The sequence below is a fragment of the Sinocyclocheilus grahami genome, unplaced genomic scaffold (assembly GCF_001515645.1).
Source record: "Sinocyclocheilus grahami isolate Dianchi unplaced genomic scaffold, SAMN03320097.WGS_v1.1 scaffold1603.1, whole genome shotgun sequence".
NCBI classification, from domain to species: domain Eukaryota; kingdom Metazoa; phylum Chordata; class Actinopteri; order Cypriniformes; family Cyprinidae; genus Sinocyclocheilus; species Sinocyclocheilus grahami.
In genome coordinates, this window is record NW_015506782.1 from 11,104 (window position 1) to 25,844 (window position 14,741).

At 38.0% G+C, this 14,741-nt stretch overlaps 1 protein-coding gene across 1 annotated transcript in view; it reads right to left on the reverse strand.

Annotated features, from left to right (window-relative positions):
- Positions 1 to 697: 697 nt before the first annotated feature.
- The window catches only part of LOC107571502 (voltage-dependent P/Q-type calcium channel subunit alpha-1A-like), a 124,377-nt gene continuing 110,333 nt past the window's right edge, over positions 698 to 14,741 (reverse strand). Inside the window, exons 47-50 of the mRNA XM_016257821.1 lie at positions 11,484 to 11,603; positions 4,705 to 4,906; positions 4,348 to 4,592; positions 698 to 2,536 (exon numbers count right to left, since the gene is read on the reverse strand). Of these exons, the coding sequence (XP_016113307.1) occupies positions 1,916 to 2,536; positions 4,348 to 4,592; positions 4,705 to 4,906; positions 11,484 to 11,603 (1,188 nt within the window). The 3' untranslated portion in view covers positions 698 to 1,915. The remainder of the gene's footprint in view (positions 2,537 to 4,347; positions 4,593 to 4,704; positions 4,907 to 11,483; positions 11,604 to 14,741) is intronic.

Below are 14,741 nucleotides of genomic sequence, written 5' to 3' on the forward strand. Positions count from 1 at the left end.
AAAAAAAAATTAAGAATTTTATGCCAACCTAATTAATCCTTGTTCGCTTAATCTAAATGCTCTTTAAAGATGTACATAACATGTTTATATCAATATGGTCGATAACTAGTCAGCTCTTCCTCTACTTTCTTTTTTTTCCCTTCTTGATAAAAAGTGTTCACAGTTACAGAGACTCGAGATCAGAGGCATGCTTCGAACTGTCATTAACGCTCAATGATATGGCTGAGAAACTGTTTCCATGGAAACATCCGAAGTCGTCGAGCTACCGAGGACGTCGGCTGAAGGTCAGATGGGTTTGTCATGGCCCATAATGGATCACTATCACAGAGCTCCACACACCATCTACACAAACCTCACATGAAAACAAGTATGGCAATACATAGAGCAGCTGAGTCAAATACAAAAACAGGTAGAAAACGAAATTAAAAGCATCATCATCTTCATCACCATCATCAATTATTATAATTTATGTTATCATCTTTATACACACATTATCATTATCAACATGAAATCATATGTAAAGATGAAGAGGTTCTCTTTCTCTCTCTCTTCTCCCCCCTCAACTCTCTGTCTCTGCGTTTACCCTGGAAGACTGGAAGAGCACGTTTACGGCGGTGTAAGGGAAAAGAGTGTCCTTTGCCTGTTTTATGTTTTATTTTATGTGCTACTATAGCTGCATTTTTGTGCAAGTGAGCAAATCCATTGATAGAGGAATGTAAATCAAAAGGTTATAAAATGTCAAGCTTAAAAATAATTGTGCTATCCATTTATTTTTGATTCGCAATCATTATTGAATGTGGTATTTGGCACCAAATCTGGTAGAAAACATTGCGAACATCTCTCTGGTCACCCATTTACTTACATTAGCAATGGCTTCTTCTCCCCTTTCCTCCTTCAGGAGAGAGGGATCTCAGAGAGTCGTGAGAGAGAGGGAGGGTGCTGATGGGAGAGAGAGAGAACGTCACGGACATGATAAAAGAGCCAAGGAATTGATCCCCTCCCCCTTTTTTATCCAACATTTCTTTATGTATTTTTTAAACTTGTTTTTTTTTTTATTCCTTTTTTTTCAATCATGCAGAATTTCCAAAGAATTTATTTTCTGGGAGTTCAAACAAAGCTGGGCAGTGCAACAGAAGATTCAAACTCCAATGTTTCCAATGAGAAGCAGAAGACGAAGCCGTAGAAGAAGAGTGAGGAGCTTTCATTTTTTTCTCTCCTATTATTATTATTTTTTTTTGTGATTCTTCTTTCTTGTGCCTGGGGGTCTGAAGTGCAGGGTGGGCTTTCCTATTTTAGTTCAAGTGAGTTCACCTCCGTCCATCTCCAACTCCCACCCACAACTTACCCACATGGACAAATGCCTCCCCCTCACTGGAATAATTAACAACAGTAAACACAGATGATAAAACTCATCGATATTTCCCAGCATCTGGACTGATTTTTGCAATAAACGAATCTCCAGTCAAATTCTGTGAAATAAAAAGTGATCACCTTCTTTTCTTTTTTTTTTTAAATGAGTGCTAGAGTTCTTAGCGTCTCATTTCCAGAGGGACTGTGTGAAATGTCCTGGGAAAAAAAGTTCAGACATTCCTCCTCCTTATCAAAACAATTTTTGTATTCTTCAGAAAAAGGCTAAGAACAGGATTTCATATTCATAAGTCTTCATATTCACTGTCAGCGGTCCGTCACTTTCAGGGAAACACTCGGCAGCAGAGGAATCGGAAAAGAAACGAGAAATAGAAAGAAACAAATCATGCCTTGATTTCCCCTGTGAACATTCAGAGCACTGTCTAGTGTTTCCCCGGACAGATCGGCCAATCCAGTGAGAGTATTGTTTCACCGCGAGTTGGCGCTCCGCATGGCAGCAGTCCGTTCCAGAGCGCGTGGAAGGACTCACCCCTCCCCGTCCCAGAGGCTAGCACCAGTCATCCTCATCAGTCTCACTGTAGGGTTCATGGAGGCCCTTCCTGGGCCCTCTGGGATGAGGAGGCTTATGAGTTCCCTGGTGGGTGGGGGTGGGGGTGTGGTGGTGGGGAGAGGGCGAACGGTAGCCGTTTGGCATGCGCCGCGGATGTGGCTGGCCCTGAGGTGGGGTGCTATGGCGGGAAGTCTTGGGGGAATGTGGGTGAGGGTTACCCTGCACAGGGCTTTGTTCGTAGGACGGAGGCTTGTGGTGATTGAACTCGTAGTCTTGGTCATCGTAGAAACCGTCACCCTCCACGCTCTCCACAGGGCCGGGGCCCCAGTGCGCGTGACGGGTGGAGCGAGGAGAGCCGTGGTGGGGAGGTGACGGGTGGTGGTGAGGGGGAAGCGGGGGCTCGGGGCCGGGCGGACTGAACCGACGGGAGGTCGGAGCGGGGAGTCGGTTTTGCTGGCCTGGAGGGGGAGTGCCGCCAATGGGCTTACGGACCACAGGAGAGTAGGTGACGTGGGGTCGGGGCGTAGCGGGGGTTTGGGGTAGCTGACGCCGGCCGCGGCGGGGCGTGCTGGTCCCAGAGGTGGAGGGGACTGGACTGCAGCTTACTGAACTACTGCCCTACATGAAAATGGAACAAGGCAAATAAAACAGAACCACAAAATTAACCACACAACAAGAAGAAAGACAGTAGGAGATGACACATACACCGCAGTCAGAGAGGAAAGAGCGCAGTCATGAGAGAGAGAGAGAGAGAGAGAGAGAGAGAGAGAGAGAGATACAAGAATGAGAGACATTGCAAAGCAGTAAGAGCAAAGCGACCGATGCAAACAGCCATAAAATAAACAACCAAATGTAAAGCAACATATCAAAGGGAAAAGAGAGGACACACGAAAGAAAAAACAACAAAAATAATTGAATTCTGTTGCAATTGTGAAAATAATTTATTAATTGTGAAAACTGAAATATAATTAATTTAGACTGGTCACATTATTTTTGGTCCTGACTAGCACAATATTGTTGAAAATAATATTGTCACAATATAAATAAACAGCATAAATTACCTAAGACAGATATAAAAATTGATCCTTTTAGTTAAACATCCTGTTTTAATACAAGAAATAGATGGGTTCTCTGCAAAAATCATTTTACTTTATCAGTATTTTCGTTGTATGAGAGACATTGCAAAGCAGTAAGAGCAAAGCGACCGATGCAAACAGCCATAAAATAAACAACCAAATGTAAAGCAACATATCAAAGGGAAAAGAGAGGACACACGAAAGAAAAAACAACAAAAAGAATTGAATTCTGTTGCAATTGTGAAAATAATTTATTAATTGTGAAAACTGAAATATAATTAATTTAGACTGGTCACATTATTTTTGGTCCTGACTAGCACAATATTGTTGAAAATAATATTGTCACAATATAAATAAACAGCATAAATTACCTAAGACAGATATAAAAATTGATCCTTTTAGTTAAACATCCTGTTTTAATACAAGAAATAGATGGGTTCTCTGCAAAAATCATTTTACTTTATCAGTATTTTCGTTGTTTTTCAGTAAAAATACCAAAACATCCTTAAAACAAGATTTACTTGAGAAGCAACAAAAGTTTTAAAAAGGTTTACTTGAGAAGCAACAAAAAAAATGTAGAATTAAAAATATAGGTTAATTCTTAATTTATTAAAGTTGATAAAGTTTAATTGTTTTTTCTCGTCTTTTCTAACAATGTTTTAAAAAAAATTTCTTAAAACAAAATAAAAAACAATTTGCTAATGAGTTAAGAACAATATACCTAATTAAATTATGATTCTATGATTAATATTTTAACTAATTTGACCAAGTAAATGTAAATTTTTTTAATGGATGTTTGGATAAATATACTGGACAATAGTGAAGGCAAAATTACTTTTAAAGAAAATGATTTTTTTCAGTGCTCCAGAAATGTTCAACTGTAATGTGTCTCTATGTGCATTAAGAGCATATGTTCATTATGAATGAATAGCCTACCTGTCTGTGAGTCAGGCACTCTCTGCCCTCACTCGGTGAGCGGGACCAGCGGCATGTAGAATTAAAAATATAGTTTAATTCTTAATTTATTAAAGTTGATAAAGTTTAATTGTTTTTTCTCGTCTTTTCTAACAATGTTTTTAAAAAAAATTCCTTAAAACAAAATAAAAAACAATTTGCTAATGAGTTAAGAACAATATACCTAATTAAATTATGATTCTATGATTAATATTTTAACTAATTTGACCAAGTAAATGTACATTTTTTTAATGGATGTTTGGATAAATATACTGGACAATAGTGAAGGCAAAATTACTTTTAAAGAAAATGATTTTTTTCAGTGCTGCAGAAATGTTCAACTGTAATGTGTCTCTATGTGCATTAAGAGCATATGTTCATTATGAATGAATAGCCCACCTGTCTGTGAGTCAGGCACTCTCTGCCCTCACTCGGTGAGCGGGACCAGCGGCGGTCTCTCTCTCTAGACTGTCTGTGGCCGTAGTCCCCTCGTTCTCGCTCATGTCCGTAGTGCTCCTTATCTAGAGAACCGTGGTGGTGATGGTGATGATGGTGGTGCTTGCGGTCTTTGGCCCGGCCCCGGTCCCTCTCCTTGGATGGCAGGTCTCCTGACTGTGTGGTGGTGCTGAGGTCAGTGCCAAGACCTGCTAGACCACAGCCAGAGAGAGATAAGAGGGCATTACTATTAGCTCTCCTACTCTCTTAAAAAGACAAAATGCCATCAGTACCATTATTTTACATGTTTTTGTCTCTGACCTGTGTCAGCATCAGTGTAACGGCTCAGGGAGCGCTCAGACGCACGGTGACTGCGGTCTCGGTGGCGATGCCCATGTCTGTGACCCTCTTCTGGTATAACCCTGTCCATGGCGTAGTCTTCACCCCGCACTGAACGGCCTTGACGCCCATGCCCCAAAGATGAAGCTGAACGCTTCATCGGACTGTTATCAGTGATAGTCTGCTGAGAGAGCCGGCACAGGAGAGACAGAGAGAAAGAGGTAGGGAGAGAAAGGAAAAGGGAGCGAAGGAAGAGAGAGGAATCTGTTTATTGGAAATTAATGGGTCTAGAAGATTTGAGAAGGGAACTTCATTTCCGTTGCATTTCTTATGGCAGGCAGATGGTCGTGTGAATGTACGGCCGTGTTTACTCCTGGTATTAACTTCTGTCTTGGGTGATCCCATCACAAGCGGACAGCTGAGAATAGTCTTCACCCCGCACTGAACGGCCTTGACGCCCATGCCCCAAAGATGAAGCTGAACGCTTCATCGGACTGTTATCAGTGATAGTCTGCTGAGAGAGCCGGCACAGGAGAGACAGAGAGAAAGAGGTAGGGAGAGAAAAGAAAAGGGAGCGAAGGAAGAGAGAGGAATCTGTTTATTGGAAATTAATGGGTCTAGAAGATTTGAGAAGGGAACTTCATTTCCGTTGCATTTCTTAATGGCAGGCAGATGGTCGTGTGAATGTACGGCCGTGTTTACTCCTGGAATTAACTTCTGTCTTGGGTGATCCCATCACAAGCGGACAGCTGAGACCACTCATGGCTGACACCTAGAGGCATGGATGCAGCATTGCATACAATCAAGGGTTTTCAGTTACTGACTCGTCTGTAGAAAAAAACAACAACTTGGAAGTAAGATGTAAGATGTAAGATTAATTAGCCACTATAGGTAAATAACTATAAGAAGAAGAGTATGTGCAGTAAATGGTAAACTATTTGTGCTACAAAACAGTGTGTTTTTAACATAAACAGTGTTGGGGAATGTTACTTTTAAATGTTACATATGTAACGATATGCATTATTTTCTCACCCACTTCCATTACAGTAGCATTATATATGTTTTTTATTATTATTAACAATGATTTGTTTTTATTTTTATTTATTTATTTATTTGCTGTGGACTGGTAGTTGTTCCATCATCATTCTGCATTCAACAAGTATATACCAGTATACTCAATAACACATTCAAACTTTCATTAAAATAAAAATAAAAATAATATGTGACCCGTGCTGGCAAAATGAGTTGGAATGCGCACGAGCTAATTTTGAGCTACAGGCAAAAAAAGTGAAAAATTTTCGATTTTAGGTTTTCACAAAAATGAGTTCATTAAGCCCTCGTCTAGCGATCTAAATGCTCCAAATAATAATTTTAGATGTTTAATTATCTTTATTTGTACATTTTCTGAGAGGAGTAGCTACCTTTTCTCCATAAAGGCGCTTCCGATTGAGCGTGATCTTGATAAATATACACATATACACAGAATTACAGTATATAAGTATTCACGCAAACATAATCTGTTATGTCTTAAGTGAACTTTCGGGGAACTGTTGGGGAAAAAAAGCATTTGATGTGTAACATTATATTAGATCCGTGCATTACAGTGAGTCTTAATATAGGCCGCCTAATTAATGTTAATCTAACAATAAAAGAATCACTCACTGCTCTTGACTGAACTACTTTTGTAGTTTTAATAATCAATTTTGCCAGCACAGGTCACATACAATAACAAATATAACACTTTAGAAAGTTCCTCTTTCCCCCTTTTGACCCACTGAACACCAAAAGATCTCTGCATGTCTCTGCTCAAAAACACAGTCACACGTACACACACACACACACACACACACACACACACACACACACACACACACACACACACACACAACACCACACACACACACACACACAGCGAAAAAACTCAAAATAATGATTATAAACAAACCAAATTTGAACAGACTTTAATGGTGTTATAATGTGAACAGTTAAGTTTCTGATCAAATGTATTTTCTATCAATACAGCCAGATGGAATGATACATATACAGTATAATTTGAAAATGATGTATGTACCTTTAATAATAACTAAAAATGAAATTGAAAGCCAAAATTAGACCCAAAAAAAACCCTTATGCATTCTAGCATATGATATATAAGAACATCTCTCTCCTGCTCACATTGTAATACAAGGGCCTGAGGAGATTGCAGAAACTTGGACTGTGCAGTTATTTCCATATGGACTCTTTGATTTTGATCTAAGGAAAAATCCAGTTGCCAGAGCATTTTTTGGGCTCGGGGAGCAGGATGTTTTGGGGTCGGCTAGTATGGGAATGTAGAGGAGGGATAAGGGCTCGCTGCAACAGTGAAGCCCAACCCTGCTGCATGTGTGCTGGGGTAAGATCACACACTGACCCTGGCTCAGTGCACGGAGCAGTCAGACGAGATTAATGAGCCTGGCTCCATAACCCACAGCGTCCTGCAGACAGCCCTGCCATTCTTCACCTCTGACAGATCAAGTGCTGGCATATTTCACTCTGCTTGTCTTAACACTTGATGCTGCCTGGCAACATACACCACCCTACTATGGCTAAGAAGTGGTTTCTGCAGCAATTTCAGACTTAAGTTGATGTCACCAGCCAAGCATCTGCGGTGCACGGTGACTTTTTCACTCTGTCATTGTGACGAGATGCGGAGCTGACGCAAGAGGGGAGGAAAAGTTAACAAGTCCAGCTTTACTGGCATTTGAGCATCAAAATCAATCTAACAAGATTCTTCTGACTTTATAGCAATGGGTGGGTAGTTAACAATATTTAATTTAATTTTCATGCATTTGGTATTTTTATGCAAAAAAGGGGCAAAAAGAAGGTTTGATATAATATTTAATGTATATTATAAATATTTATATATATTATTTATTATGTTTTAAAGAAATATCTTATGCTTACCATGGCTGCATTTAATTTAAACAAAACTACAGTAAAACATTAATATTGTGAGATGTTCTTACAATAAAAAAAACTTAAACACGTTTTAAAATGTAAATTAAATTGTGATGGCAAAGCTGAATTTTAGCAGCAATTACTCCATGATCCTTCAAATAGCATTTACTGAAAAAATATTTAAAAATAATCAAATATGAAATTTTGTAAGTAGAAAACCTGAAACAGTATTTACTTGTAAAACATATTCTAATAATCTTTGTTTTATTTATGAAATTATTCTTATAGTGTGATATTTGGTGATCAGAAAAATTTCTTAGTTATGCTGCTTAATATTATTGAGGAAAATATGAATATGTACTGTATGTATTCAGGCCGGTCCCCACAATGTCAAAAATTTCAGGTTTTGCTATCCTTGTGGGGACATTTGGTCCCCACAATGTAGCATAAACACACACACACACACACACAGCACAGCACACACACACACACACACAGCTTAAAGACTGTGGACACGTATGCACACAAAAACATAACATGCACATGAACAGAAAGCAATGATTGTTGCAAAGCACACAGATAGCAGATATACATACATTAGGAGGAGGCAGACAAGGAGTCTTGTTTGATTTGATCTGCACACAAATCTGTCTGAAAATCTGTCTGTACTCTACAGATAATAATAATGGCCCAGTATAGTAAGTTGACAATGAATAGCTTCAATACTTTTCACAACTGATTAAACGATCTGTCTGTGGCATTACTAAAATGTTCACAGAAGTCCCTCAGTATATTAAAATGTTTTAGTAAAAATGTATCTATATAAATATTTAATTTTATTTCAAATAAAGCAATAAGCAGACATATTAAATGAACCTTCCTTAATTGCTTTCCTTTGGTTAAAACATTATTTTACGCTATTTTTTTACTGTTATTGGTTTAAATTGTTGAAATAATGTTTCCTCTGAATGAAAAAAAAAAAAGAATCCCATATTGCAATATTAAAAGATTTTTCCAGTATTTTTTTCCTGAGATATTCAAGCACAAATTAGGTGATTTCCAGAGAATCGTCCAGAGACAGAAAAACAGATGCCAGAGTCAGACAGAGTCAAACAGACAGTGATAATGGAAAGAAAGTAATAATGAACGAGAGAGGTTGCACATACAGTGAGATTATCTCCCCGGTGCCGCGCTTTCCTCCGTGGCTGCTGAACAGCCATTTCCATACAAACACAAGGCACGCCACAGATATGTCCATACAAATACACACATAGAAAGCACAAAGGGCCGCATTTACACAAGACAAAGCACATTAACAGTGGGTGACCCCAGGCATGAGAGAGAAGGAGAGAGAAAGAGAGATTGTTCTCAAAAGAATAAAAAGTTGGAGATAGGGTTTCGTGCAGGAGTAAACGAGGATGGGGAGGGCAAAAAAAGAGAGTAAAAGAGGGGAGGAAATAAGGAGAGAAAGATATAAATAAAGAGAGAGAAGAGAGACACAGAGAACCTGGTTAGACACAGAAGCAGTGGAGACGGAAAAAAGACACTTACCACAGCAGCACACACACAGAGGGACCAGAGGCAGTGTTAGAGACACGTCACAGTACACCACAGAGAATGATATGGTGAGGAACAGTACAGTGATCATGACACACAGTGGCCATAGAGAGGTATACTACTACTACACTGCGCACACATACAGTACGTATAGCATGAGACCACACCAACAAAACTCTCTTGTACTTGGTTTCAAAAATATATGTAAATCACTCTCACACTAGTACATGTTGAGGGTTGCGCAAGTACAACACATACACTACTGTTCAAATGTTTGGGGTCGGTAATATTTTTTTATATTTTTGAAAGAAGTCTCTAATGTTCACCAAGGCTGCATTTATTTGACCAAAACAGTAAAATTAGTAACATTGTGAAATATTATCGCAATGTTAAATTATTGTTTTCTGTTCTAATATATTTTAAAATGTAATTTATGCCTGTGATCCAAAGCTGAATTTTCAGCAGTCATTACTGTAGTCTTCAGTGTCACATGATCCTTCAGAAATCATTCTGATATGCTGATTGGTGCACACTTATTAATGATGGTCATTATTAATGATCAGTTCTTATTATTAGCAATGTTGAAAACAGTTTTTGCTGCTAAAAGTTTTTGTTGAAAACTTTTATTTTCTTTGATTCTTTGATCAAAAAAGTTTAAAAGAACAGCATTTATTTGACATAGAAATGTTTTGTGACAAATGTCCTTCCTGTCACTTTTGCTCAATTTGCTGCATCCTTGTTAAATAAAACAATTACGAAAAAAAAAATTAACTGACCTCAAACCTTTAAACAGTACTGTACTTACATAAACTTGGGAGACATTAATGCACACAAACACATGGTCACACAAATCCACATCTCAGTACCAACTCCCAAGTCATTGTTTGCTTCAGCCTCAAATTTCACTTTTTTGAAAAAGAAAAAAAATAAAGAGCTTTATGACCCTGAATGAAACGCAATTCAAACTTGGCCAAAGGTTAACAACAAAAATAGAAAGGAACCACATAAAGTAATACTGGGCTGTAAATAATTACTTAAATTACTTATTTTTTATAGTAAAGACAATGTAAGAACACTGAGTAACTTCTTTACTGAGGGAGGAAGTCAGAGTTAGCCAAACCAAAAATGAAAATAAGAATTTAAAGAAAAAATAAAGATATAGCGAAGGAGAGAAGGAAAGACATATTCACAGAAAATTCAAGGAGACAGCATGAGAAGAGAATTTATTCAGAAAAAAGAAAGCAAACCCAACGCTGCTTTTCTAATCTGTCAGTTCCTCAGCACCCACAGCATCATAGGATAGCAAATTGTGCACTTGTTACAAATTTCAGAATCTCCGCGGATGCAATATGCCATCTGGGTATTGCATTTTATGAATACAGAGCATCCAGATGTCCTGTTCGTGTGACATACTCCTTTTTGTATAATGTGTTGCAGGGAAGTGTGTATATTAGGGTCTGTATGAATGAGGAGGAGGCAGCTACTCAAAGGCCAGTGGTGAGAAACATGAAAGAAAAAAAAACACTTAAAATATACCCTGTTCTAGACCTGCATCAAATATGCATTATAAGTAAGGAGGGTGCATGTTGTAATATGCTAGATATCATCTATCTAGACAATTATAATATGATTGTGTTTGAATGCAAAAAAATGTATTCTTGAATACATCACATATATTCAAACACATATTCTGATAATTACAGATACTTAAAATGCATATTTATGACAGGTATGCAGATGAAACTATTTCATACTGACTGATCAAGCTTTGTTTCTTGTGGAGTGCCTCAAGGATCTGTTCTGGGCCCAAAATTTTTTTTCAATGTGCAACATTAAAAGGCCTATCCTCTATAAACTAAAATTTTTCTTCAGAATTTTTCTCTGTTACAAACATTAATATACTACACAGGGCCATTGCTAGGAATTCTGGGCCCTGTGGACTGAATTTGCTATGGGGCCCCCTCAAAATCACAGTCTGTGGGTGGGGAGCTCACAATCACAAAATCACATTTAGTATATTCGCACTTGCACGATCACATTCAGTGTGTGTGTGTATGGGGGTTCACCCTCACACTTGCTTGTAAAGGATATCAATCCATTGCATATGCTATAATGGGTTCTCTTTGCTTTATCTGGCCAATGGGCACATTTGTTTAATGCAGGAATGGACAGTGGAATGTTTGTAGGGTCAAGAAAGGAAGGACAGATGTGAAAAGGGGGTAGAAGAAAAGGAAGGGGGGAAACACGAAGGAATGACAGGATGAGGCGCTCAATTGGTTGTCTGCTGGGAGTCGAGGCATGGAAGCAGCCCTGCCATGGCCTTCCATCGGCAGATAGTGCTCAGTGTCCGAGTACCCGTTCCGCCCCATCTCTTTCATCTCTACTGTCTGCAGAAACAGAGGGAGACCATGCATGACGGCCCAGCGACAGCAGGCAAGAGTGAATGCCAGGAGCCTGAGAGACAGGCCTAAGCACAGTGGATGGAATTCATCTCTACTGTCTGCAGAAACAGAGGGAGACCATGCATGACTGCCCAGCGACAGCAGGCAAGAGTGAATGCCAGGAGCCTGAGAGACAGGCCTAAGCACAGTGGATGGAAGGAGGACATCTCCACCTTCATCTCTCCCTTCACCCTGTGGGAGATGCAAGAGTAGCAGGACAGTCCTGCCCCAGCCTCTGTTCTATATGTAACTGCTGTTGGGTTTGCAAAAAGTAGGATCTGATGCTGTTAGCTGGGTAAATACATGCAGGGCTTCAATTACAGGATCACTGAGAGAATATCAGGAGATGATGGTATTAGAAACTACTCTCTCTCTCTTAGATCACAAACAGGATATACTGTGACCCAGCTTCAAATACATAGACACACATATGGCTGGGCGATTTTTCAGATTTTATTGATTAATTCAAATGTAATTTTTTGCCACGATTTTATTTTTTATAAATCGAGGAATCCTGATTTTGAATAGAAATATTACCAAACGTTAGAATTAGTAAAGTTAAAAGAATGATTAACCGCTCACGTGTGACGCGCTCTGTGAAGGACCATAAGTAGAATATATCACCAGGTGCCATTCACACAGAATGCGCTTTTGTGTTGACAAAGATGTGACATGGGCAGTGGAATAGGAAAAAAATGCAGGAAGATGGGAGTTAAGTTTAAGTTCTTTCAACTTGAGTGGCGCGTTTTTAGAATGCCGTTTTATGCATGAGACGCTGCAAGAGATGCGAGCGCAACAGTCAAATGCGTCCAAGTTTACATAGAAAAAACAGTGGAAAAGCAGCGCAATCAAATAAAAACCTGTAAAGAACTACTACTGTATGTCTGAAATTTCATGTTTGCATCATGGTGATAGGCTGAAAGCTGCTGTTTATTGTTTTTACAGAACATTTATAGTTAATAGTCTACTGGTGTTATACATTCAGTCATTTTGAATTTGAATTACCTTGACTTTTGGTATTTTTTAAAGCATTTTCCTTGTATTATTTCTGAACAAATAATATGTATAAGACAAGTTTGTAAAAGATGTAGTTGTAGTTCATGCACCTTTTTTGCATAGATATTTAATGTTAAGACAAGTGATTTGTTTAACATTTACATAATGTTGACAACTTTATGTGTGGTGCATTTAAAATAGAAATTTCTTTAGAGGGTTAATAAAGAAAAAGTTACATTTTCAAGTCATAAATCGTAAAAATCGAGAATTGGTCAAACGTTCTGAAACGTTTTGCCATATTGCCCAGCCCTAGACACACATCTCTTGAATCAATCATGCTTCTGCATTTTTGTTAAAGTTTTAGACATCATTTGTTCACCCTCACATTCTTCTAAACAGTATGACTTTCGTTCTTCCATAGAACACAAAAGAAGGACTTTGCACAAAAAGGAGCAATCAGCAAATTCTTGAATTACAATAAACGGGGACTGAAGCTTTCAAGCTCCAAGAAAGATAGAAGAATCATAGGAAATATCTATGCAGTATCATTCAAAATGATCTGATGCCATATGATAACAACTGTAAGAAAATGACCAAAATATAAGTCGTTATTCACTCATTTCTTTTCACAAAAAGCTGTTGAATGCTGTGACTGTATCGTTGAGTCAATGAGTAAACCTAACTCTGATTCAAACAGACTGGTTTTGTAAACTGGATTCATTCATAAGTAGTATGAATAAATATGTACCAATAAATGATTCAAACATGAATTAGACATTGCTACTTCTCTTATGAATGTAGATGTTAAGATTTTTTTCCAGTGAATAGTGACCTAAACCTCAGCAAACTACCATATTTCTTTAAAAAATAATAATAATAAAAATATATATATACAGTATATATGTATAGTGCACAAGTTTTATGGACCATGTGTGTTTTTTTTTGTGGTCATTTTGGAGATTAACAACCCCAGTCTTCATTCTTTGTCAATATGTTATGTTAGTGCTCTGGATATTCTTAAAAAATTCACTGTTTCATAGAAGAAGAAGAAAGAAAGTCATATGAGCTTTGATTGACATGCGGGTGATTAATTGATGGTATTTTTAATTTTTCAGTTTTCATTTTTTTGGGTAAACTATGCCTAAAGCTCATGCAATAAAAAAAATCTATTCTCAATGAACAATATTATCTTACTGTTTCTCACTTTCATCTGCTCAGTAAAGCTTGACGTTTTCGAATCAATTTTAGAACTGTGTTTTGCAGCTTTTCTTTTGTTACTTACTTCTTATGAATCGCTTATGTTGTCTTTCTTATTGATAAGCTTTGGATAAAAGCGACTGCGGTTCCTGACATGAATTTAATGAATAGTTGAGCTGGGTAGGAGTGTCTTACTTTCTGACAGTATAATGGCACGTAAGACTGCGGAAGGGTTTAAACATCCTTCCCAGACAGTCGAATATGGATGCATATATTCAATGACATGAGCTTCCCCATACAAAGCAGACATGTGAGATTAATAAAATAATATAAACAGTAACAGAAGGACACACAGACTGAAGGAAAATATAAGAAAGAGAATAAGAGAGTGTGGAAGATAGTCCACTGAATTCAGTTTTTACTCAGCAACAGAGAAGGGGCTTTGTTGCTGTCTGCCAATGAAATGCACATGGATGAGGGATAGACAGACCAACCATTCAGTGTTATGAAAACAAACCGCTCCAACGGACACCCTCCACAAAAGACTGTGAATATCTGATTTGCTGTCTTATAAAGGCAGAGAAAACATTATTGATCCACTGAGACGTCCAATTGTTTGACACTACATGAAGTCCAACCAATATTATCAAGCTGTGAGGGAGTTATATGCTGCTGGAGAATTCATAAAGTAGCGAAATAGTGGCTCTCACATTACAACATTTTTTTTTTAATCGCATCTTTTTTATTTCACTTCCATTTATTGTTGTACTATCATACTAATCTGGTAATGTTTGAGGTTAAGAGTACAGTGATGCACTACCCTAAAGTAATTTTCATAAATTTAAGCATTTACATAGGTACCCTCACCGAAAATTGTAAATGAGATTGTAA